The sequence below is a fragment of the Corvus cornix genome, chromosome 1 (genome assembly GCF_000738735.6).
Source record: "Corvus cornix cornix isolate S_Up_H32 chromosome 1, ASM73873v5, whole genome shotgun sequence".
NCBI classification, from domain to species: domain Eukaryota; kingdom Metazoa; phylum Chordata; class Aves; order Passeriformes; family Corvidae; genus Corvus; species Corvus cornix.
In genome coordinates, this window is record NC_046332.1 from 16,527,371 (window position 1) to 16,552,749 (window position 25,379).

The 25,379-nt window shown below is 52.9% G+C and overlaps 2 protein-coding genes across 5 annotated transcripts; one reads left to right on the forward strand and one right to left on the reverse strand.

The window, feature by feature from the left end:
* The first annotated feature begins 7,983 nt into the window (after nucleotides 1-7,983).
* On the forward strand, nucleotides 7,984-13,941 carry WDR73 (WD repeat domain 73). 4 transcript variants are annotated; one of them, XM_039558415.1, is made up of 8 exons: nucleotides 7,984-8,054; nucleotides 8,131-8,198; nucleotides 8,572-8,660; nucleotides 9,335-9,423; nucleotides 10,563-10,630; nucleotides 11,311-11,475; nucleotides 12,605-12,979; nucleotides 13,545-13,941. In XM_039558415.1, exons 1-8 carry the CDS (start codon nucleotides 8,014-8,016, stop codon nucleotides 13,781-13,783), a joined length of 1,134 nt encoding a protein of 377 aa, XP_039414349.1. In that variant the 5' UTR covers nucleotides 7,984-8,013; the 3' UTR covers nucleotides 13,784-13,941. The 4 variants fall into 4 exon arrangements, with proteins under 4 accessions (XP_039414349.1, XP_039414359.1, XP_039414354.1 ...); XM_039558425.1 differs by lacking the exon at nucleotides 8,572-8,660 and adding exons at nucleotides 8,720-8,809; nucleotides 8,901-9,027 and having other exon boundaries at nucleotides 8,006-8,198; nucleotides 9,521-10,630; XM_039558420.1 differs by lacking the exon at nucleotides 8,572-8,660 and adding exons at nucleotides 8,720-8,809; nucleotides 8,901-9,027 and having other exon boundaries at nucleotides 8,006-8,198; nucleotides 9,335-10,630.
* A 3,521-nt stretch (nucleotides 13,942-17,462) lies between these two features.
* On the reverse strand, nucleotides 17,463-24,758 carry ARRB1 (arrestin beta 1; the record flags this gene model as incomplete). The annotated part of the gene is made up of 15 exons (XM_039556992.1): nucleotides 17,463-18,680; nucleotides 18,782-18,889; nucleotides 19,517-19,568; nucleotides 19,940-20,010; nucleotides 20,876-20,899; nucleotides 21,097-21,180; nucleotides 21,376-21,513; nucleotides 21,857-21,929; nucleotides 22,027-22,111; nucleotides 22,192-22,327; nucleotides 22,746-22,813; nucleotides 22,934-22,993; nucleotides 23,583-23,779; nucleotides 24,144-24,188; nucleotides 24,641-24,758. Coding segments are annotated over 15 exons (1,299 nt in total), but the record flags the coding sequence as incomplete, so codon positions are not given.
* Nucleotides 24,759-25,379: the final 621 nt, after the last annotated feature.

Sequence of the window (25,379 nt, forward strand, 5' to 3'; positions counted from 1 at the left end):
TCTGCCTTCCTTAGCAGACACCTGTCTTTCAAAACCAAGACACAGAGGTATTGGGGAGCACGGCTGCAGGAAGGGCAAAGCGGAGGGGTGGAGACAGGGAATATTAGCTGGGGGGAAAGCAACAGGAGGATGAAGGGGATAGGGACTGCAATAATGAAGGCAAATTGGGAAAGACTTAAGGAGACACCATGAGTTAAACTCATCCGCTCGACGTCTTGGTTGAAGATCTGGCAACAGGACAGCGGATCGGTGTCTGTAATGGAGATCTGCACTGTCTCCGGGCTGCATTTCTTTGGTCTTTAGGTTGTTCTCTGTTGGTCTCTGGCGGCGTTGTGTCCATGGGGGCAGTGTTTGCTGGGCCAGTGTAAGGCTTGATGTTCTTTCCTGGAAGCTACCTCAGGCCTGCAGGGATGCCCAGGGTGGCAAATGCCAGGAGGAACTGTCAGATGGTATCTTTGGCCTTCTCTCTTGCGTGGGCCGAGGCAAACACGGCTCCTGAAAAGGTGTAGCACAGGGCCATCCCGCGCTCTGCCGGGCATTTCTTGAATGCCACTGCTGGTGGTGTTGACAAGTTGGGCAGTCTGATGGTGGGCACCCCACAGGTCGATGAGAGCCTTTGGCTACACGGTGTTTTAGGCAGTCTTTTATAAAATGTCCAGGCTTTCTACGGTTAAAACACCTCCACTTATCCCTTGATGATGCCACTAAGGCTTCAGCCACTCCTTTTGAGACCACTGTTGCTATTATGTGTTCAGCAGATGTCAGTTTGGCACAGGCTTCAATCGTTTGGTCTATTGTAGGCTTAGGGTCGAGAGGGAGGGCCTTTAAAATTTTCTTACACTCTGAATTTGAGTTGGTCATTACCAGACTACATAAAATCTCTTTGCAGGCTTCTGCATTCTTGACCTGCCTCTCAATAGAACTCTTTAGACGATCAATAAATTTAATAGAAGACTCTTCTGTGCCTTGTCTAACATGTGAAAAGTTCAGGGTGGGAGTGGCATCATCTGGGACCTGGAGCAGCGCTGCCTCTGCTACCCTTTGATGTCTCTTAGGACAGCCTCGGGGATGATTTGGGCCTGGTCCTGGAGGCGCTCAAAGTCACCTTTTCTGCTCAGATGCTCAGCTGTCAAATGAGCCTTAGTACCATCTCCTTGATATGTTTATAGGAGCCTTCTTAATTGTTTTTTCCATGTCCTTTCCCACAGCAAGAGAGTTACTGGCAGTCTGTCAAGCTGTAATTGGAAGGATCTGAGGTCTGCTTTCCTTCTGCTTGGTCAACAAGTTATGTTCTTGGCATCAGTGTTCTCAAAGTTATTGGAGTAATGCCGGCTTTTTGCTGTCTCCGGAGAGAAGAGTTCTAACTCCGAAATAACATGCAACAAGAAGGTTAGAGGCTCGCTTCTGCAGCACCTTGGGGCACGCCACAGGCACAGGCTGAGTGCAGACCCACAAGGCAGCACAACCCAAAGTCAGGGCAGTTGTCCTGGGGGAAGTCTTCCCTCTGCTCTGGTCTACAGTGGGGATATTCAGACTCTTTGGCAACTCCTCTGTATTGGGTTTGTGTGGCCAGGTTTTGATAGTGGGGAGGCTACAGGGGTCCCTTCTGTGAGAAGATGACAGAAACTTCCTCCATCTCTGGCAGATCCAATGCCAGGTGGCTCCAAGGCCGATCCATCACTGGCCAAGGCTGAGCCCATCAGCAACACTGGCAGCACCTCTCACAAAAAGCATTCAAGGAAGTAAAGAATACTGGGCTATTTCAGCTGGACAGAGGAGAGAGAATATGTGAGTCCAACAGCCCTGCAGTGTCCAAGGTCAGTGCAGAAGGAGGGGCAAGAGGTGCTCCAGGTGCCAGAGCTGAGATTCCCTGGCAGCCGATAGTTCAGCCCATGGTGAGGCAGCTGTGCCCCTGCAGCTCATGGAGGGCATGGGGGAGGAGAGATCCACCTGCAGCAGCTGGAGGACTCCACACCAGTTAAGCTGAGCCTTAACTGAACTAAAGAAGAGTGGGAAAAGAGGAGTACAGGGAAAGTGTTTTAAGATTTGGTTTTTATTCCTTATTATCCTACTCTGATTTGATTGATAATAAATTAAACCAATTTCCCCAAATCAAGTCTGTTTTGCCTGAGATAGTAATGAGTGAGTGATCTCTCTCTGTGCTTATTTGATCCATGAGCCCTTCGGTAGATTTTTGTCTCCCCTGTCCCTCTGGGGAGGAGAGGGGAGTGAGTGAGTGGTTTTATGGGCCATACCCTCACTGCATCCCATGAGAAGTTTTTAGCTGTTACAGACAATGAGTGAAAATCAAGGAATGCAGGAGCTGAGTAGTCCAGCCTGGACAGGGAAAATAAATGTGCAAATGAAGGAGTCATGAGTCTACCTTGCAGGAAAACCTGTAATTTTGAAACTGTATGAAGATAACAAATTCATTTTGAACATACTTGTGAATGTCGTCATGGCAGAACATTTGCAAGAACACAGTTGCTCTGCAATTAATAAAGAGTACAAAACTGTTTTTCAATTTTGAGGTGAAAATGGCTTGAGAAATGCAAAAAGCACTCCTATTAAGCTGCAAAAAGACAGCTACAACCATATTTCACCTTCTACGTGTGTGGTGATGCTATGTTTTTATTGTATTTTTGTATGTTCTTTGTACCCAAAAGGTTCGTCCCTACCTTCCCTACTTCTACTCCCAGTTGGTCTGTCCCAGATCCAAGCTGCTCCCTCAGTGCTCCCAAAAAATGGTTATCCCCTCCACTTGTTCTGGCACCTTCCCTATCAATCACCCAAACCCCTCCCGGAGTTCTGGACTGTTCTGTGCCTGTCACCAAAGCCTTCCCTAATTACCCTTTTATGGTCCCCGTCAATCCCCTGAGACCCTGCCCCCTCGGATACCTCCGCTCTTGGAAATCCCCTAAACCTCGAGGTCCCATTGGGGCATGTGACCCCTTTTCCTCCACCCCTCGAGACTATTGGTCCACGTGAATGTCTATCCCTGTCCATATCCCTCCCCCAAAGACCCCTATTGGTCCCCTGTCAGGCCATCACCGTTGTAATACCTCCCTTTATAAGCTGCTGCACAGGTCTGATCTCTGCTTGTGCTCCTTGGACTCACTACGCGCAATAAGCCTGAAACTGTATCCAAAGGCAAGCCTCCCTGCAACTTTTTATCCTCTCCCTTGTCGGGGCTGCTGACAGCCACAGCACCTGGAGCTTCAGTTCCCCTGGGCAGAGCTGAACTCCAGAGGAGCAGCTTTAAAGCCTCGAGCCTTCGGCTGCTCCGCACTCCTGCCGCACACCACACGTGCTGGCCGGGCTGAAGATAGGGGTCACTGCAACATACGTGCTGTCCTCTCTTCCCTGCTGCCTTTGTAGCACTGCTTCCAACATGACCATGACCTCAGTGATGGATTGGGAACTCCCACTGCCCCTCCCTTCACCAACATAGCAAACACCAATGGATCGGTACAAGTCACATAGCCCACGGCAGCCCATGACCAGGGGCATCAGACTGTCACCTTTGCACCCAACAGGTTGAACATTACTAGAGTGGCAGCTAAAGCAGAGTAACAAATTTATCTTAGGAGATGGATTTCATCCAGCCTGTCTCTGCTGTGCTATTCCGCAGAGGAGCACAGGGCCACCTCACGATTTATTTTTCACACTGTAAAGAATGTTTTCTTTTGGGCATGTGACCATAAGGATTGTCACTGTGCTTTTGGATGGGCCCCTCTGGACCACAATCTGGAAGAATTTGGAGGTAGTGTTGAGAGTGAAGCACCTCCTCCTTTGCAGAGTCAGCACAGTTTGGTGGGACCTCTCTGCACATCACACTGCCTAACTCAGCTTCATTTTTCCAACAAGTTCTCCATCTATACTTTTGGACCACTGTAGGCTTTGTTCAGGCATGTCTTTGTCCTTTGCTGTTTGGCCATGTCAGGTTATTTATTTCGTCTTCTCTTGTCTTTTTTATCATTCCAGTTGTGCTTTCCTTGCCTGACTATCAGACTACTCTCCCAGCTGCAGATCAATTCCATTAAGCACAGAGGCCAAACAGCCAGCACATAGTTCATTGAGATGATTTCTGAGGAGTGTTGTTCTGAGCTCATCAAAACCCTCTTGGGAAAATCCTCCTCTTAACATGGATATCCAGCTGAGCTCCAATCCTGAGAGGACAGGACATACAGAGATGTATTGCTGCCTTCCTATACATTAGGTGTTGTTAAGTCACTCGGCAGTGCTCCACAAACCCATTGCACAAAACAGCTGACATCCTTCCTCCTCTTCCTCAACCCTCTGCTCATTATTTGTCTACTGACAAAAAACTATTACACCTTTCTGCTGTTTATTTGGCCAGGCAAATGGCCAGTTGCTCAGGCAGGAGCAGGTCCCCTGGCACTGCAGAACGACAACTGTTTTGGGCAGTTAACAGTTTATAGATCAAATCAACCATTCTTCAAATATCAACCCATTATGACATTTCATCTCTCTGTTCCCTTGGGAGGGAATCCAAGTGGCATTCCTTTGATTTTTCACTCTATCACTCACTGAAAAATGTAAACAAATGTTGAAAAAAAAGACTTTCAAATTGTGTGTGGAGAATAAATTCTCTCTTATCCTCTTACCGTTCTATGCATTTTTGCAGGTCAAATGGGCTTCCAAGCTTAACTGAAAGAATATGGAAATGTGGCTGTAGACAGGGGAAATGTTCAAAATCCCAGACTAGGAAATGGACTATTAAGGAATACATTTAGGACTGTTAGCTCAGTGTGCAAGCTGCAGGTTGAGTTCCACGTGGTGGGAAATGGCAGGAGCCTGAGGCCAGAGGCAGGTGAGCAGCCACTCAGAGACACGCCAGGATCCAGTGGCTCCAAAAGAAGACCCCAGACTATCACACATAGGATGGAAAATACTTTTGCTATTAAAAAAAAAAAGTAAATGAGAAAATGCTTTAAAGTTCTGTTGTGGTCTTCAGGAAGTAGAATCACAGAATCACAGGATGGCTTGGGTTGGAACAGACCTTATAGATTATCTCATTCCAAACTCCCTGCCATGGGCAGGGACACTTTCCACTAGACCAGGTTACTACAAGCCTCATCCAACCTGGTCTTGAACACTTCCAGGAATGAGGCATCCACAGCTTCTCTGGGCAACCTGTGCCAGTGCCTCCCCGTCCTCACAACCAAGAATTTCATCCCAATATCCCATCTAACCCTGCTCTCTGGTAGCGTGAAGCTGTTACCTCTTACCCTGTCACTACATGACCTTGCAAATAGTCTCTCTCCATCTTTCATGTAAGTTCCCTCTAGGAGCTGAAAGGGGCTCTAAGGATTCCCTGGAGCCTTCTCATCTCCGGGCTGAACACTCTGAATTCTCTCAGGCTTTACTCACAGCAGAGGTGCTCCACTCCTCTAATCATCTCCATGACCTCCTCTGGACTTGCTCCAACAGGTCCATGTCCTTCCTATGCTGGGACCCCAGAGCTGGATGAAGCTCTGCAGCTGGGTCTCACCCAAGTGGGGTAGAGGGGGAGAATTCCCCCCTTCCCTTCTGCCCACGGGGCTTTGGATGCAGCCCAGCACACAGGAGTTTTCTGGGCTCCTAGCGCACACAGCTGGGGTATGTTCAGCCTCTCACCCACCAGCACCCGCAAGTCCTTCTCAGCAGGGCTGCTCTCAAAACCATTCTCCACCTAGTCTGGATTTGCGCTTGGACTTGCCTCAACCCAGATGCAACACCTTGCACTTGGTCTTGTTAAAACCTCATGAGATTCCCAAGAGCCAGTTCTCAAGATGTCCAGGTCTCTCTGGATGACATCCCATCCTTCATGTGGGTCACCTCCACCAGTCAGCTTGGTGTCATCTGCAAACTGGCCAAGGGTCCACTCAATCCCTTTATCTGTGTCATTAATGAAGATATGAAATAACACTGGTCCCAATACAGGCCCCTGAGGGACACCACTGGTCACTGATGTCCATCAGGACTGAGCCACTGATCACCACCCTCTGGATGTGACCATGCAACCAGTTCCTTATCCATCTCACAGTCCTGTTGTACCTGCAGAGAATTCTGGCATCTAATGCACTGCAATTAAGGTATAAAATTACTCTGCTTGTGTAGCAGACACTGTACATTATGTATTGTTCTAGCAAAAAGGTAACAGTATGTCCAACCAAACTTCAGCTGTGCCAAAGGAAGGTGAAATATTTAGACTTTATTTTGGGGAAGGGGCAACAAATGATAAATCCAGAAAGAACAGAGGCAATAATTGAGATCCCATGGCCGGTCACAAAAAGCAGGTACAAGGTTTTCTCGAAGGTGCAGGGTTTTGTTGGCTGTGGATTCCAAGGCTGGGGGAACTGACTAAGTCTCTGACTAAAGCAAACATGAATGAAGAGACAGAGAAGAGCTGGCCACAACTGGACCCAGGTGCAGCAGGAGCACCAGACTCATTAAGTTGGTGACAGCAGTAGCAACTCAAGCTCTAACACCACGACAAGCATAAGATGACTTAAGAAGATGCATCACCCTGAATCCAGTGAGCCTATTGCCTCTACCTGATGATGGAGAACATCCCAGGGTGAGCAAGTGATGCACATTTCAAAGAAACCACAGACTGATTTAACTGATGTTCCCTCACATTACCCAGATACAGCTCTATTTGCAGATGGCTCATCCTACTCCCTGCAAAGACATCTCTTTCCAACCCCCCTGCCATGGGAAGGGGCACCTTCCACTAGACCAGGTTGTTCCAAGCCCCTTCCAGGGATGGGGCAGCCATAGCTTCTCTGGGAAATCTGTGCATGTTTCCTGCTCTTTCTGAATATTTCTCTCTCTAATTATATCACTTTACCCTATATGATAGTCTTCAGAACAGATATAATCACACTTTCCCCTTAACACAGTGATCCATGGGATCTCAACTAAGAGACAGGATTTAACTTACCTTATACTTCTATTTTCTTGTAATTTTACATATTTATGTCAGAGAACACATGACTCATCTGCATTCAGTTGAAGGTACCTAATATTTGGTTTTTGAAAGATGCCATTGCCGCACAGTCACAGAACCATAGAATGGTTTGGGTTGGAAGAGACCTTAAAGTTTAGCTCATTCCAAACTCCTGCCGTGGAGGCAGCAAGGAATTTCAAACATGAAGCATTGAAGATTCTACTGGATGAAAAGCTGGATATGATCTAGCAAATGAGAGATTCGACTGTACTTATGGTTCTGGCTGTGGCTGCTGACAGAGAACATCCTGCAGTTGTTTGATCATAGGCTTGTGTCATGTCTGCAAAAGAAAGCAGACCAAAAGGAAGAGGAACAGAAAGAAGAGAGGCTTCACAAGGGCCTGGAGCAACAGGGCAGGGGGAAAGCAGGTTTTATGTTTAGGAATAACATGTCCAGCTCTGGGACCCCAAACATCAGGACATGGAGCTGGTGCAGCAAGTCCAGGGGAAGCCATGGAGATGCTTCAAGGGCTGGAGCGCCTCTACTCTGGAGACAGACTAGGAGAGCTGGGGTGTTCAGCCTAGAGAAGAGAAGGCTACAGAGAGAAGAGAAGAAGCCTCTTCCAGTGCCTAACAGGACTCCAAGAGAGCAGGAGAGGGACTTTGGGCAAGGGCCTGGAAGGCCAGGAAAAGGGGAATGGCTTCCCACTGACAGTGGGCAGGGCTAGACGGGATATTGGGACGAGATTCTTGGCTGTGAGGATGGGGAGGCCCTGACACAGGCTGCCCAGAGAAGCTGTGGCTGCCGCATTCCTGGAGTGTTCAAGGCCAGGTTGGGTGAGGCTTGGAGAAACCAGGTCTAGTGGAAGATGTCCCTTCCCACGGCAGGGGAATGGAACTGGATAAGCTTTGAGGCCCTGCCCAGCCCACCCCGCCATGCGGGGCTCCCGCACTGTCACACACCGCCCTTTTCGCGCATGGCGGCGCCTCAGCCCCGGTGACGTCACTGCCGCGCGTCGGCAGGTGACGCCACGAGCGCGCCGGCGGGCGGGCGTTGCTATGGAGGCGGCGGACGAGTGGCTGCTGCAGTCGCTGCGACTGTGAGGGACCCCCGGACCCCCGGCACCCGGCACTGACCTGGGCACCGCCGACCTCATACCCGCCCTCTCCCTGCAGGTACCGCGACCTGCACACCTTCGAGCTCCAGGCGCCTACCCGGATCATCGAATGGGCCCGCGGGAGCCGTGAGTGCGAGGCGGGGAGTGCTGAGGGGAGGAGAGGGACTGGGCTGGGGTCTGTCGGGGAGGGGTGGCTGGGCCTGGTCGGAGGAAAGAAGGAGGCCCTGGGGTCGGCCTGGGGCGCGTGTAGAGGGAGAAGGGGGAAAGGAGGATGTAGGGTTGGGCCAGGCTGGGGTCCCGGAAGGGAGGCCAAGGTGCAGGGCCAGGACCTCAAAAATGGGGCTAAGTGGCTGGAGCTGTACCGGTTTCGGCCCGGGCTCGAGTTCTGGGTCTGGGAGTCCATGGACTGTGCGGTAACTCAGGTTTGCCCCAGGGACGGTGGGCTGGGCAGGGTGGTAGCCCTCACCGTGTTTCTGGCTCTTCACGCCCTCCCCCCAAGGTGTCTGTGTAGCTGGCTATGGACAGTCTGACGGGAACGAGATCCTGCAGCTGATCCCACCACCAACGCTGCTGACAAAGGAGACCCAGGTGGGTGTTGCAGCCATGGTGGCACCCAACCTCTGACCTCCTTGGCCTGATATTTTCAGAGACCAGGTCAGGGCTTGGTGGCCTTCATGAGGTGTTACCTGTTGCTGTGACAAGGACATGGCCAGGGACTGAGCAGCTTTGGTTGAAAGGTAAAGCACATAAGTCACCTGGTTGTTGTCCAGTCATGTTATCTTGCAGCTGCTCTGCAGACAGTTTGGGTTGTGGACACTTCATTTCCAGGTGTGTGAATGAAAGCATTTCATGGGGAAAGAGGACACATGAGAACAGTAAGGCAAGTGAAGAAGGGACTTGCTGAGCAACCCAGGCCTGGGGGACCACCCTGCAGAGCACCAAGGCTGGCCCTCGGGTGCGTGACCCCTGCACTAGAGTAGAAGGTGGTGTTTGGTCACTGGGTAAGCAGAAAGCTCCTGAGCCAGATGTGCACAGATGGCAACAAACACAGACAGAGCTCTTGGCAGCAGCTTTCTCCAGATTTTTGTTCTGACTATTTTGGGATCCTTCAGTCCTCTATCTCCTGTTGCAAAAGGCAACACTGGATGGGGAAGAGCTATACCAAGCAAGACTGTGCCTTGTGTCTCTGTCATTTTTTTGTGCTAACTGCGCACAAGTTGTGCACCATTGTGTGAAGAAATTACTTTGCCTCTGATTTCTAGGGTCTGTGTCCAGAGAGAGATTTCAAGGTAGAATGTGGTGGATTTTCACAGCGCCCAGTATACAGCCTGAAATATGTGCCGGACACCAGGTATGACCACAAGGCCCTTCCCAGGGTGTATTGGAGATGGAGAGAGGACTTACCCACTGAGAGAAAACTCCTTTTCCATACCTGCTTCCCAACCCAGCTGGTCAATCCTGCCAGCTCTGAGACCAGTGTGAGTCTGGGCCAGTGACACACCAAGAACTGCTGCTGCTTCACCAGTGATCCCTCCCTACCCCACTTCTGAGCAGCAGGGGCTGGTAGAGTTTTCCTGCTCTACCCTTCTGCATTTGGCACTGTGTGGAAGTGCTCTCCAGCAGAGTAGGACACTGGTGGCTGGTGCCACTGCTCTGCAAGACTCTATGTATGCAGGTTCAGAAGGTTTTTTTCCTGCTCTGGATTTAGACCAAACAAACACCTCTGGCTGATTTATATCCCTTGTTCAGTCTCTCCTACACAAGTCCCCATTGACTACTTTTGGGGCTGTCTGCATCATTCTTAATCTAGTCCTTCTGGAAAATGTGATAACTAAATCACAGAATCACGGAATCATTTAGGTTGGAAAAGCCCTCTGAGACCACTGATGCTAGCCATTCCCCCAGCACTGTCAAGCCCACCACTAACCTATGTCCCCAAGTACCACACATGACTTCTAAATCCCTCCAGGGATGACTTCTAAGTCCCTCCAGGTGACTCCACTCCTGCCCTGGGTAGCCTGTGCCAAGGCTGGACAACACTTTCAGGGAAGGAATTTTCCAATATCCAACCTGAACATCCCCTGGTGCAACTTGAGGCCATTTCCTCTTATCCTGTGCCTTGTTCTTTGGGAGCGGAGCCCAGTCCCCACCTGGCTGCACTCTCCTGTTAGGCAGTCATAGAGAGCAAAAAGGTGCCCCCTGAGCCTTCTTTTCTTCAGGCTGAGCCCCCCAACTCCCTCAGCCACTCCTCATCAGATCCTCATAAAATATCGTCATAAATGCCGTTGCCTGGGACTGTGTTTGTATCGGCTGTGTGGAGCATCCCTGCACAAGGAGTTCTGGGATTATGGTCCTTCCAGCCACCACTCTGCTCCAAGCAGAGGCAGGAGCTCTGCTTACAGAAGCAGCAGAGCAGTTTGTCCCAGGCTGGGGAAAACAAGAATGTTCTCTGTTCCTGAGAAGTTCTGTGAGACTCTTCTGTTTCCTCAGCTTTCTGGTAACGAGTGGCCCACCTGACAGCTCCCTCCAGGTCTGGCAGATGTCAGCAGAAGACTCTGGTAAGGGTTTCTGAGCTCAAGTGGTTTCTCAATGTAGTTGTTGCATCACACATTTCTAGCTTCCCCTTCTACCTTTGTTTCAAATGGGGCGAGGAGTGCCACTTCCATGTCCTGAGTGGCCAGCCTTGTGTGGCACAGGCTGAAAAAGGGTACAAGACAAGGGTCTACACCAGTTTTGGTGGTTTGGACTTAAGAGCACAAACCTCGTCAGGAAATCAGTATGTTTAGGCCTGTCACAACAGCCTTGTACTGCATGTAGTTGGCACAGTGTCCCCCTAGTAACACCAATGGTTAGAAATAAAGGAGCTCCATCCATTGCTTTTTGTGATAGACCGTGATCCACCTTACTTCTTTCAAAAAGGATCACCATTGTTGAGGCTGCTACTGAGAAATACTTGTAAACCACCAGAAAGGAAGTCATTAGAAGAAAAAAACTTCTTCATTGAACATAAACATCTTGATTCACAAATTTTCATGTATTTTGCTGGGCTTTTTGTCAGTCCTTGTTGAATGGGTTGGAAAGGGGTTTTATCCTGGAGAGGGGGTTAGGCATAATTAGATTTCTTACTGGTTTTGTAGGTCAGTTTTAGCTTTGTGAGGCATTGTTGTGAAATGGCTTAATCTGATGGATTGCTTGGCTCTCAGTGTGTTTTACAACTGTTTCTGTCTCTTCCTAATAGATATTATCAAATCTGTAAGCCCCATAGAAACAGAAAATGACACTGGGCAATCCTGGGCTAAAATTGCCACCATTTCAGCCAGAGCCCCATGGGTCCTTCACGGCTCAAGACTTGACAGAGTCCAGATTACAGAGGTTGAATCAAGGAAAAATGTCTACACAGCAGGTATTTGAGGCAAGCCTAATGTCTGATTTTTGGAAAGGTGGGGTTTGGGTAAAGCAATGCTAATTGCTTGGGTAGCAAACATTTCACTGAGCAGGTACTTTCAGACATGTGCAAGTGGTTATAAAGATATTTGCCACAAGTATTTTGTCTTGAGGAAAGAGGTGACAATGGTCAGGTCCATCTCCAGCTGCTTACCACTTGCATTACACTGATTTATCACGATTCTGCCCCAAATCTTGGCACTACCAGAGTGCTGCAGATAGTTTCAGTATGGAGAACTGGGTTCACAGAGGGCTGCTGTGTGTGCTATCCCAAACAAGGGGGGTGACAGCCTGGTTATGACAGGTGGTGGGTGCAGGTCTGGTTTCCTTGGGGATCTGAGGACTCTCTGCCTTCACCTACACAGTGAGACTCAGTCCCCACAGAGCTCATCCCTGGGGAGGGAAGAGGGGATGTGTGTGTCCAGTGGCAGTATCACAGTGCTGAGGAAAAAGAATGTCTGTTTGTCATTGTCCCTGTGCCAGAGGGACTCACAGAATCTTGGGAGTGGTTTGGCTTGGAAGAGACATTTAAAGCTCATCTCATTCCAACCCCCTGCCATGAGCAGAGACATCTTCCACTAGACGAGGTTGCTCCAAGCCCCAACCAACTTGCAGGCATGGGGCAGCCACAGCTTCTCTGGACAACCTGTGTCAGGGCCTCACCACCCTCACAGCCAAGAATTTCTGCCCAATATCCCATTTAACCCTGCCCTCTGTCAGTGTGAACCCATACTCCCACGTCCTGTCACTCCAGGCCCTTGTCCAAAGACCTTCTCCAGCTCTCTTGGAGCCCTGTTAGGCACTGGAAGGGGCTGCTTCTCTTCTCTCCGTAGCCTTCTCTTCTCTAGGCTGAACACCCCAAGCTCTCCCAGTCTGTGACCAGGGCAGAGGGGCTGTAGCCCTCAGAGCTTCTCCATGGCCTCCTCTGAACTCATTCCAGCAGCTCCATGTCCTTCTGATGCTGGGGGCCCTGGAGCTGGACGTATTACTCCTGAGCATACATCCTGCTTTCTTTCTCAGGCAATACTGCAGCACAGAAATCCTGAAAATGCTCCTCATTTGACCTGTGACCTGCCTCTCTTTTCCAGCTTTCAGAGGCAGCGAGGAGCTCAGCAGCCTGGCCTTCCTGGACTGCAACACACTGCTTCTGTGCTGCACCACAGGCCGGCTGTGCCTGGCCGACGTCCGGCAGCCTCAGAGTCTCGTGGAGGCCATGTCAGTGCCCTCAGCGCCATGCAGCGAGCAGTGGTGCATGGGCACCAGGCATGGAGCTCAGGGCTTGGAGCCAAGCTCCCAGCCTGTAGCTTGCCTCTCGAACAGGGGGCTCCTAACCCTGACAGACCTCAGGAAAACATCTGAGTTCTTGGCCTTGGCAAAGGCCAGAGTCCCCTCTCCTGGCTCAGGTGCAGAGTTCCTGTGCGTCTCCTGGGCTCCTGCTCTGGAAGGCTGCCTTGCCATTTCAGGTAGGTGCTTAGGGCAGATCTCCTTTTCTGGGTGCCTTTTGATTTATATTTTTGTCAAGGCCCAGTTCACTCCACCTAAAACCCCCATGACAGGGTGGCTTTTCAGAGCTGCCCCTGGAGCCAGTGGAAATGCCAGCTAATCGTCCTCTGCAGTTGCCTCTTTCCAACAGCTCCGGAAGGGGCCTGCGGGTGGGTTCTGGGAGATGCCTGCTGCCCTTCTGTGAGATCAAAGGCCCCAGGCTGACCATAAGCACTGCCATGATAGTGCCACTGACAGCATGGCTGCAGGCTACAGCATTGATAACGCCAGCTGGGCAGCTAGGCTGCCTCTTGACCAGAGCCTTGCAAGTTCACACTCATAAATCCACAAACTTTAGGGATTTGGTCCAGGCTCTCCCCAGCAGCTGTTTCCTTGAGACATGCTCCTCAGAGGCAGACCTGCTCTCTTCTCACAGGCTTCTAGTGGGGCCATTTCTCCTTGTTCCTGCTGGGAGATGATCCTGAGCCCAGCTGAACTAGAGCAAAGCAATTAATTTCTGCACTCTCTAATTCCATTTTATCCAAGGTTTTGATGGCACCGTGCATGTGTATGACACACAGAGCTGGGACAGCTCTGGCAGGGAAGCAGAGCCCATCTTCGTTCACAAAGGCCATGCATTTGGCGGAGCAGGTGGCAGCGGGGACCCTCCCCTGGTCACTGTGCACACGTGGCATCTGCAGAAACCCAGAACTTTGTTGTCAGCAGCAAGTGATGGTTCCCTGCATGTCTGGGACTGGGTTCAGCCCTGTGGGAAGGGTGGGTAGATGGTGTTTTGGTGAGATGAGGCATTTCCTGCCTCTGCTCTAGTTTGTGTTGGCTGCAGGGTGTCTGTTTGCCTGCAGATACTGTTTGGAGACTGTTGCAGTGAGCAGAACCAATTGTAAAGTTTCTATTTTAATAATAGTAAAAATTTTGGCTGTTACTTGTTCTCCTGTGTGCCAGCCTTCAGATGAGAGCTGTGCCTGTGGTTCTGACTGTGGCTGCTGGCAGAGAACATCCTGCTGTTGTTTGATCATAGGCTTGTGTCATGTCTGCAGAAAGGGAGAGGGTCAAAAAGGAGACTTGACAAGGGCCGGGAGTGACAGGACAAGGAATGGCTTCCCACTGACAGAGGGCAGAGTTAGATGGAATATTGGGAAGAAATTCTTCCCTGTGAGGGTGGTGAGGCCCTGGCACAGGCTGCCCAGAGAAGCTGCTGCTGCCTCATCCCTGGATGTGTCCAAGGCCAGGTTGGATGGATCTTTCAGCAACCTGATCTAGTGGAAGGTGTCCCTGCCCATGGCATGGAGTTGGAACTGGATGAGCTTTGCGGTCCCTTCAAAACCAAACCATTCTCCGATTTCATGAAAAAAACAGGAGTTTGAGGAAACAGGCTCTTCTGTGGGATACCCACTGTATTCCAGGCCCAGAGCACGAAGGGGAAGCTGCACCCCCCGCGGGTTGTTGACATTTATCACATGCACGTGTGTCACAAGCAGCAGCCTGGCCGCTACTCAGGAAGTCTCAGTGTAACCACTTGTGTTCCTGCTTGCAGCCTTCGAAAGGAACAGGAACAACTTTTCCAGCCCCAGCCTGCTCCAAGCTCTGCCCCTCCCCCTCTAGATCCTGAGAGCACCTGATCTGAGACACGGCATTGGTGTCCTTTGGCTCTTTTCCCACCAACTGCAAGTTTAGATTTGATGGAACTGATGTGATTTCCTGGGCTGAGGAAGGAAGCGATGACTCCTGCAACACCCATGCTGTCACCAAGGTGTTGAGAAGTAAAACCCTGCCTGCAAAGGGTTCCCTTCTGCTCTGGGTGTCAGCTGAGGTGAGGAGGGGTTGAAGACAGGTGAGGTGGGGTGAAGGCTGTACTTCAAGAGTACCTGGGGAAACTTTACACTGGGAATGTGCTGTACTGACTCACTCTGTGCCATGGCAACAGCTTTCTGCCTGGCAGCTGAGCCTGGAACCTGCTCCATTCTTCTCCCAGGACAAGCCATGTGAGTGCTTCCACTCATCCCAAAACTCTGCCCAGCAGCAGATGAAGCAGGGGCAGTATGTCCTCCCCAAGACGGGGGATGTTGATGCTTTGTCACTTACTAAAGCCATGGGTCTGTGTCACCACCATCAGTTAAGGCAAAAGCCTGTTTGAGTCCTGGAGGAGCTGAGCTCTCCTGCGGGAGTGCCTGAGCATCCTTTCCACTGCCCAGGGCCCACAGCCAAACCAATCCAGCTGAGCCAGAGCCGAACTGGGGGAAATGGGTTCTGACCAAGAGCCTGGGAGCTTTTCTGCCCCAGTGCAGGCAGCAGGGAGGGCTCCTGGCTCTCTAGTCTCTCCATCTGTTATTGAGTCAGTTCCTTCCGGTTGTGGTAAAGCTGAGTGTGCCCTTCCCCTGCACCAGGACCTGCAGGTTATTGCATTTAGGAGGTGGCCTTTCTGCCCCATGACTGGGACCTGTAACAGCCCCAGGAAGGGCAGTATAGTACACAGACATGAAGGGTTCCTAGGGAGGGATCCTGGAGCTCAGTGAGTTTTCAAGCACCCTCGGAGCAGGCAATTTGGCAATCTGGTGCAGACTCAGATTGTGCGGCTTCTCCTTCCTGGGGGAAACACCCCCCAGAGGGAGGGTCTCACCTTGGAGGAGGTGGGCTCTGAGGAGGAGAGAAGACCACTGGAGCCTTCCCAGTACCCCAGCTACCTCTTCCTCACTGCCTCCTTCGCTGGGACATGTGGAGAAGCTGACCCCCTCCCACATCACAGTGATGCAGATAGTGTAACCAGGACAGGGAACTGAATTTGCTTGGCTTTCAAAACAGGGCTTAAGCAATAGCTCAGTTTGTATCCATCTGAACTTCCCTTTTTTTTCCTGAAATAACTTAAGCCTTCTTGTTCAGCTTGAACCAGATTTGACAGGGGACTGGAGATATCAAAAATATTAAGAACTCACAGATGCTGTGGGAAGGGATTATGCACACAGGAGGGATCTGAAAAGTTGCAGCAGGCAATAGGGACATTGCTCCCAGGAATGCACCGCATGGAGCCTCTGTCAATGCCCGTGTGGGATCAGAGTCTGGTTGTGTGACTGTAGGGACTTTGGCTTTGCTGGAGCCAGGTTTGTCTTTGGTGGGGAAGGTTGGGACAGCCTGTGGCACAAATGCTGACACCCATGAAGTGGACCAACTTAAGGACAGTCTCTCCCTCCCCACAGCATCAGCATAGCAAGGGGAGCTCAAGCTGCAGGGGACACAAATGTGTCCAACCTCTGCTCTCCCTGGGACCACAGAAAGGTCCTCCAGAAGGCCTGTCTTCACTGAGACCACAGAGTTTTAACCCCTGGGCAAGGTAACACAGCTGGGGACATAGACTCATGGAATCATTCATGTTGGAAAAGCTCTTTAAGATCATAGAGACCAATCTTTACCCACACACAGCCAAGCCCACCACTAAACCATGTATGTCCTCAATTGCCACATCTACACATCTCTTAAAATCCCTGCAGGGATGGGGACTCCACCACTGCCCTGGGCAGCCTGTCCCAAGGCTGGACAATCCTTTCAAGGAAGGAATTCTCCCTAATACCCAATCTAAACCTCCCCTGGCACAACTTGAGGCAGGGCTTCTCCTTCCTTGCCTGTGAGGGAACAAGCCAAAGCCCTTCCGTGAAGGTCTCCGAATTCAGGCCCATAAATAAATGGAGGTGTTATTTGGCTCATCCCCCAGTCCTGGCTCCTGCTGCACTCAAAGAGGATGAGAGCAGCATTAACAGATGTTTGGATGTGGCTCTTGGAGACATGGCTCAGTGGCCGTGGCAGAGCTGGGGGAACCATTGGACTCTATGGTCTTAGGGGGTTTTTCCAACCTCCATGATTCTGTGATCCTTAAAACAATCAGCCCTGAGCAGTTCCTCAGCAAGACACACGCTGACATGGCTTGTTTAACAAGCAGCTCATTAGTGCCCTGTGCTCATCAGGTACTGCATGGCCATGCATTTTCATTTCCAAAATAATGCCCAGTCCCTGCTGCAGACTACAGAATCCTTCATCTCCTCCTAGGCTCCTCTCTACATGTCTCTGCATGCCAGGGAAGCTGTCATCAGTGGGAGGGATGGGGTGGCATGAGCGGGACAGGTGCTGCTGCTCCCTGGTCCTTGTGCAGGAGGGAGAAAATTCCCCTGTGAGGGTGGTGAGGCCCTGGCACAGCTGAGAAGCTGTGGCTGTCCCGTCCCTGGAAGTGTTCAAGGCCAGGTTGGATGGGGCTTGGAGCTACCTGGTCTAGTGGAAGGTGTCCCTGCCCATGGCAGGGAGGTTGGAACTGGATAAGCTTCAAGGTCCCTTCCACCTCAAACCATTCCATGGTTCTGTGACTTTCTGCCTGTGCCAGCTCCCCTGTCCTTAGCCAGCAGAAGTGTCCAGGCATTGGGACTGTATTTTACTATTTTTTCTTTTTTTCTTTTTTTTTTTTTCTGAGTTTAATAAACTAGAATAATTTATTTGACAGAACACAGAAACATCACAGACAGGGTGGAGAAACCAAAGCAGCAGGTATCAATGATCAGTACAAAGGAACCACTTTACAAAAAGAAGTACCACGCTGCCCATCAGCTTTACCCAAAAATTACGGGGGAGGGGGGTGGGCTCAGCTTAGCACCCCACAAACTGGGTGTGGGGGATGGAGCTATCCCCACAAAATGCTCTCGGATGACAACGCTGACTGCAACAGCACAATAAATAGTGGGAATGGCCTCTCAGTGGGTGGTGAGGGACCAGAGACCCTTAGAGGGGAGGAGGGAGTCCAAGCACCACCAACCTGGGAGGTACAAGCATCTGTTCAAACACTGATTAGGGTGGCAAATGCCCTGCTTCTCCCCCACCCCCAAACAGGTGCTAGATCCCATGCAGGCAGAGAGAAACATCAACCAGGAGGGCTTTGCAGCTTGGCAGGACAGAAGTATCCCTGGCAACATCCTGGTGGGGAGAAGGCTATTCCATCATGACCCTGCCATGGCTGCGAAGAGGCATTTGAGGCCTCTCCCAGAGCAAGCAGTGTGTGGCCAATGGCACAGACCCACAGAATCCCCTCTGCCACCTTAACCTGGCCCCAGCAGCTCTCAGCTCTGAGCTGGTTTCCTCCAGGATGATTATACTGGTGTGATAATGAATGCAGCTGGGAGGACCCCTGGGGTGGCCACTTTGGGGGTACTTGGGGGAAGAGAAGGGTGGGTGCTGCCCACCCGCTTTGGAGCAGCTGGGGCAGGGGCCAAAGTCAAAGCCAGGCTCGTGCATCCCAGGGAGGGAACACATGCAGCAGGGCTGGACAGAGGGGGACTGGCCGTGGGTGAAAGGAGGGGACACCGAGGTGCACAGGTGCCTTTTCCCATGAGAAGGCTGCCTAAAAAAGACACCCCCCCCTATTCTGATGCAGCCCCCCTCCCTGTAGCAAACTGGTGTTGAGACTGGGCTTATATAAAACACATAAAAGAGGCAGCTCATAGGAAAGGGCTCTGGTAAGTGGCAGGGGGCTGGACAGGGACGGGGTTATAGTGAGCCCCACTGCCTCCAGTGCCCCCCTGGCTGTGCCCTGCACGGGAAACAGCAGCTCTGGCAGCTGGATGAAGAGACAACACAGCACAGCTGGACGGTTATAGGTCCTGTGGCCATCGGGTGATCCGTAGGCTCCCAGTACAGGTAGAAAACAAAATTAATTAATTATAGAAAAGAGAAGCAGCCTAATGTAGGGGTGTCCCTGGGCCGGGGCAGCGAGCAGGGTGGGGCTCGCTTATCTGTCATTGAGCTGCGGGGAATTTGTCCGCTCCTCCTCATCCTCCTTGTCATCCTTCATGCCTTTGAGTCGCTGGCGGGCGAAGTCTTCAAACACAATGTCATCATCACTAGTGGGGACACAAGGGAGAGGGGTTTTAGGTGGGGTGCAAGGTGAAACACCCCCTGCCCCGCAAAGCTGTCCCAGCTTGCCTGGTGAACTCAACCTGCACCGCCACGACATTCCAGCAGCTCAGGGGGCCCCAAAACCCTGCACCCCTCAGCAAGCAGCCTCAGTTTTCACAGCCTTATTAATACTTGCCCAATGCACCCAAAAAAGAGCCCTCAAGCTCTCCAGCAGGTGCAGCATTACCAGGGCCATTGGCATTTGCCCCACTCCGGGGGAACCGCAGACCTGCAGGGAGTAGCTGGGTGGATAAAAAACCTCCCAAACATATCACCAGCCTGGGGAACACTGTGGTGACAACCTCCCCCCCCCCAACACGATCCCAGCAGGCTCTTACTGCAGTTTCTCCTGTTTTTTGGAAAGCCATGCAGGGAAGGGCAAAGGAGGAGAGAAGAGAGAGGGGAACAGCATGCGTCATGCATTACAGGTGACATGTGTGGGGTTAATCACACGTGTCAATCCCATGGCACAGCGGGTGTTAGCAGGTTGGGGGGGTGCCATGCAACCGCCACGCTTCCCATTCCCACATGGAATGTGGGAATTGGGGGAGAAGTGTATTTTAGTCTCTTACTTTGTATCGAGTTCTATCAGATTTGTATCTATGGGCACTTCATTCTCTGGAACTGAACAAAGGGATGACACAGGGTTAGTCACAGGGTGGTGACTGCCATCCCACCGAGGTGGGTGACACCTTCCCCAGGATCATCTCTGCCCTCCTAGCAGGGTGGGTGAGACCCCCCTGCAGTCATCACTGCCATCCCATTGGGGTGGCTGAGATTCCCCTGGGGTTGTCACCACTGTTCCAGTGTGTGGATGCAACCCCCCAGAGTTTGGCTGCATTGGGGTGATGGGGGCACCCCCATGGTTTTAACACTGAGGCCCTGTGAACAGGGTCAACGGAAACCAAGAATCTCCCTCCCCACAGCCTCACTGGCCCCTTTTGCCCCCACACCCCCAGGGATGCTGGCCCTGTTACCCAGGCCTGGACACTCACTGTCCCGGTGTACTGGTTCCTCCCTGGGTTTGGGATGCATCAGCGTGAAGGGCAGCTCCACTGCAACGTCGCTGCAAGAGACACCAGGGTAAAGCATGGGCCTGCCTGCACTTTACATGCAGAGCAAGGCAAATTTGCAGGGGAGGAGTAGAGCAGCACCCCTCATTACAGCTGCTGTAGAGACCATAAAGCAGGGCAAACCCCTGTGTTATCCTCCATGGAGCTGCTCAGCAGCTCTCATGGCTCTTGGCTGAGCTTGGACCCCAGGGTGGGGGATCAGCACAGGCCCCCTGGAAAGTAGAGGGGCATCAGGAGGGAGAGCAGCACGGCAAAAATCTTGTCTTTAGAAGCTATGGAAGGGATCCAAATCCCTTGTCCTTAGGCTGCAGCCAGCAGTGCCATGGGAATGGCAGGAGGTGCACCAAGTTTCCCAGTGCTCGGTGGGCATGGTGACATCAGGACACGACAGCCTGAGCACAGCCCCGAGCTGCCCCGGGGCAGGTAGGACAGAACTCAGACAAAGAAGTGCCCCAAGGGAGGACGAGTGGTCCTGTGGTCCCCATAGGACCCTGTGGGAGGGGAGTGATGTGAGGATGAAGACCTGGAAAGCCCCAGAGACTCATGTAACCACATCCAGAGATGCTCAGCCTTATGAAGCCACCTCTGTGCCCTGCTCACTCTCCCCAGCAGCACCCACAGGCCTCTCACTCCAGTACAAGGAGGAGGATGCAGGATTCAAACCCTGCCAACATTCCCAGCCTCACTAGCCCAGCCCCACCTCTGCCAGGCTTTTCGCTTTGGGTGAGACAGCATCCCCAACACAGTGGAATCCCAAGGACAGGCATGGGGTCAGAGTGGTAGCACCCTGAAGGGCTGAGGGGTGCAATGCGGGGCTGCAGTGAGGATTGGGGGGTGCTGGGGGGAGTGGAGTGTTACCTGGAGGCGAGGTCTCCCAGCAGGCTGGCATGAGTCAAAGGATACAACACATTAGTCACTGTCCCCTCCCAAGGACACACAGCCCCCACACACATTTTGTCCCGCCTGTGCTGCTTAGTCCCAGGGGAGCTTTAAGGGTGATGGGGCCCCACCTGCAGCACAGACCAGTCCCAAGGTTAGAGAGAAGGTGCAGCATGGTGTGGGGGGTGCCCAACACTCACCCTCCTCGTGACACCACCAGCTTCACCTTCACCTTGTAGGAGACAATGATGCCCAGGATCTCCTTATTGGCTCCATCTCTTAACCTGGAGGAAGGGGCAGGTGGGCATCAGTGAGGGACTGGCCATGGGGACCAGCCCCCTGTCCTCCTGAAGGTCCCCCCCCGGGGTCTCCTCCACCCCAAGCATCACCCCTGGAGCAGGGGCTGGATGCCCACCAGGGCCAGGTCCTGCCCCCCCACTGCAGGGGGGACAGGAGCCCTGGGGGGTGGAGGGGCTCACAGCGTGCTGGAGGCCAGGTTGGTGTCCTCGTGCTTGAGCTTCCCATCCAGCGCCAGCCCCCGCTTCTCCCGGTTGTTGGCAAGGAAGGGGGTCAGGGTGTAGACTTTGCAGAATGTCGAGCTTGGGGCCACCATGTCACTAGAGATCACAGCCACCATCAGCCAGAGCCCCAGCTACCCACAGCTCCCACAGCCCCACAGGTCACCCCAGACATCTCGATCTTAGCCTGGTGAACTTCTCCACATATTCCCATCCCTGCCCCAACCTGATGAACATCTCCTTCCCAGGGGACGCAGAGGGTGGCATCCCCAAGATGCCACCAGAAAAAAGGTCTCCATCTCCCTGTTCCTCCCACCATTCCCTGCTTGCCAAGTGCAATATCCCACTGGGGCTGCACTGGGGCAGGAGACCTCCAAGGTTCCTCCAAGACCACCCCCCGAGGTCTCCAGGGCTCCTCATGATGTCCCCAAGGAGTACTCACTCAGCATCCTCCACAGCCACAGGGCACTTGTACTGGGCAGTGTTGAAGAGGCAGATGTCGGCATACTGGCGCACTGGGGTGAGACACAGAGAGATAGGGATCAGGGTGGGCCCCCACAGGGATGGGGACAGGGACACCAATGGAGTGGGGGACATGGCCCTGCTCCTCACCTGAGATCTTGATCTTCTTCACGGTCTTGTTGGTGTTGTTGGTGACATGCACGTTGACACTGATGGGCTCCCCATGGTAGTAGATCTGCAGGGGAGCAGGGCAGGGAGGATGGTGAGATCCCCAGGGTCACCCCACCAGTGTGCCCCCCCCCAGTCCTTGCCCACCTCCTTGTCCAGGGATGCCTCAAGGTGCAGTGGCTTATCTGACATGAGGAACTGCCGGGTGGTCTCTGCCATGGGCTGGGGGCCGGGTCTCTCTGGTGCGTACTGGACCTTACGGATCACCAGGCGCACTGAGTTCCTGGGGGAAGACAGTGAGAGGAGAACTCAGGCTGCCCACAGGCTACCCTCTTTCTTGGCCCATTCTGGGTCAAATCCTTCTTCTGGTCTGCTGGGTCAGAAGGATGCCATGGAAGGTCTCGTCTAGATGCCCACCAGGGCTACAAGTGGGAAGCCCAATGGCTGGGCCAGGTTGCCCACAGCAAGTGTTGGGCTCCTTGCACAGTGGTGTTTATCTCCATCCCAGCCCCAAGATGTTCTCTGACCCATCCCTACCCTGAAGAACACTTCCATCCCAGCCCCATCCTGGAAGACAACTCTATCTCATCCTGGAAAACATTCTCATCCAAGCTGGGTAGCAAACTGGGGTGCCCCTTTCCTGCTGCCAGCCCCAGGAGCATGCCGGTTCCATCCAGGCTGGATGGATCCTCTCTGCTTACCTCTTGTGGATCTTCTCCTCCAGGTTCTCAGCACAGAAAGCTTTGACCTCGTAGTCCACCCCACAGGCCTGAAAACCAGGAAGGGAGGAGAAGGAGGCAGGGAAACCTCTTTGCACTCCCCAAAGAGGTGACCCCAGCAGTGCCCACTCATCACAGCCTGGTGGCACGGGAACATGGAGGGATCTTACCTTCCCCGTGTCCTCTGGGCCTGGCTGCAGTGTGACGGAGCAAGGCAAGTTGGGGGGGATCTGGAGGGGAAAGGGGGTGAGGAGCTTTTTGAGAGGCTACCAGCACTTCCCTTTCCTGTCCACAACGAAAACAAGTAAATCCAGGAAGGATTTCCTCATTTTACTATTGCATTTCCCAAATCCCAAAGTGTTACAAAAATACATTATTTTAGAGGGCTTTAATTAATCAGGGGAATTTTGAGAAATCAGGGCCATTTTTGAGGCCATAGGATTGAGCCCTGTAAAATGTCATAGAGCTCCAGAGTGGGTGGTCACTACTGCCAAAGCTGCGCCGGGGAAATTGAAGGAGCAGGTGCATGAAGCAGGGGGTCTACCCCCCAGCCATTCCCTGCCAGAGCTGTCCAGTGCTGGCATGGATCCCCAGTGCCAGCATGAACCCCCCAGTGCTGACATGGACTGGCAGCTTCCCTACTGATGGCTGCTCTCTGCTCACCAGTTTGAAGATCCACCACCAAAAGTTGTGTCTTGATCACAGATAGCAGCATCTCACCCCCAACCACAACCCCACAGGGCTAGATGGGACCCTGATGTCCCCATCGCAGGGTTCACTGTCCCTTCAAGCACGCCAGAGCACCCGCTGTCACCCTACCTCAAAGGTGAAGGGGTAGGCGTGCTCGCCCAGCTTCTTGATAAGCCGCTCCTGCAGCCGCGTCAGAGGCTTTTTGTCCTCGGGGACCGGGGGGAAGGCCTGGGAGTTGGCCACAAACAGGTCCTTGCGGAAGGTCAGCCCCAGAACATCCAAGTCCTCACGGCCATAGCGGAAGGCGCAGGTCAATGTCACAAAGACTGGAGAGGGTAACAAGGGGAAGTTGGTAGCAGGCTGTGGGTCATGGAAGGGACCATGGGGACACGAAGGCAAGGTGGCATTCTGGCTCATGCCAGTCCCACCAGCACTGGGAAGTAGTGGTGGCTTGAGGACATGCCATGTTGAGAATATGGGGATTCAGCAGCCAGCTGTGCCTTGGGATGCCCATCACAGCACCCCCATTGTCCACAGGACAGGGAACCTGCCGTGGGGACAGGGGGGCTGGAAAATGTCATCAAAGGGCCCAGAGATGCCAATGCCTGGGTAGGACTACATGGAGATGCCAGCATCGCCCTGTGGCAGTGCCACTTCTGTGGCCCCAGGGATCCCAAAGGTAGACATTACCTTTTCTCTCCTTCAGGTATTCAGGATCCACCAGCACTACTCCATCTGCAAGGGAACGGCCGGGACAGAAATGCGTCACAGGAATAGGGTGACGGACTGGCAGGATCAGGGAATGCAATGGCAAGGTTAGGGGACACAATGGCAGGGTCAGGGGACATGCTACTGGGATGGGGGGACACCACCGGCAGGGGGACACACACTGTCAGGGTCAGAGGATGTGCTGGTAGGGTTAGGGGGGAATGTACAGGCAGGGTTTGGGGTGACACCAGCACAGCTGAGGGGGGCACATGTTCCCCCTTTACACTGAGAGTCATCACCTCCAAGCTGCCAGCCAGTCTGTACCTACCACACCCAGGGCATATGCAAAGCCACAGCGAGACATGAATATTATCCCAAATCGGCAGTTTTCTGCTCCCCAAAATCTTTCTTCCCAGACAGCCCAGCCCACTTGGCATGCGTCTCCCTGCAACTGAGGTCCCCCTCCTGCCACCACATACCCACGGGGTCCACTACATCGATGTGGTCCACGAAATCCCTCTTCCCAAGGTAGACAGTGAGCTGCAGGGAGGAACAGTGTGTCAGGGGTGCACAGAGCAGAACCCCAGGGCCCCCATGTTGTCACCACCCAGTGAGGTCCATATTCCTCATCATCCCCAGTGTCACCCTGTACCTGTGGTACCCAAAAGTCAACCCCACCCCATTCCAGGCAAAGCCTGGAACCTTTCCAGATGTCCCCAGACCTGGAGGCACTTAACATCTGGGGACCCTTGGGTGTCGCCCCAGGGGTTTGTACCCCACTGTGGAGCAGGGATGAGCCCCCCAGTGTCACCCTCTCATCTCTCTCCTGATGGGGAAACTGAGGCACGGGGCAGGCAGCTGCCTGGCGGAAGGTTTTCTGCCTCAGCTCCTGCTGCCAGACCCAAAACCCCCCCAGGCAGGGTCACCTGCACCCCAGCACTCCAAAACCTGTCTGCTTGACCCCTGACCTTGGGAAAGCCCCACCCAGCCCCACTGTGCCTCAGTTTCCCTTCCCGCTGCTGTGGCAGGATGCTGAGGCAGGCAGCAGTGCGCAGGGTGGATCTGGGGTTCAGGGACATGCCCATCCCCCACTCCCAGCCATGCTTGTGACCCCATGGTTTCCACCACCATGTCCCCCTTACCTTAGGACTGGCTTTCTTAAACACCCTGCAAAACAGCAAATGGGGGGTGAGTGCTGGAGCAGGGGGCACCCTCCAC

Excerpts from the sequence above, each read along its gene's own strand:
- WDR73 (XM_039558415.1), top strand. The coding sequence starts at position 8,014 with ATGGAGGCGGCGGACGAGTGGCTGCTGCAGTCGCTGCGACT. Across the intron at positions 8,661-9,334 it reads TGCTGACAAAGGAGACCCAG|GGTCTGTGTCCAGAGAGAGA; the intron begins GTGGGTGTTGCA and ends TCTGATTTCTAG. Across the intron at positions 10,631-11,310 it reads GATGTCAGCAGAAGACTCTG|ATATTATCAAATCTGTAAGC; the intron begins GTAAGGGTTTCT and ends TCTTCCTAATAG.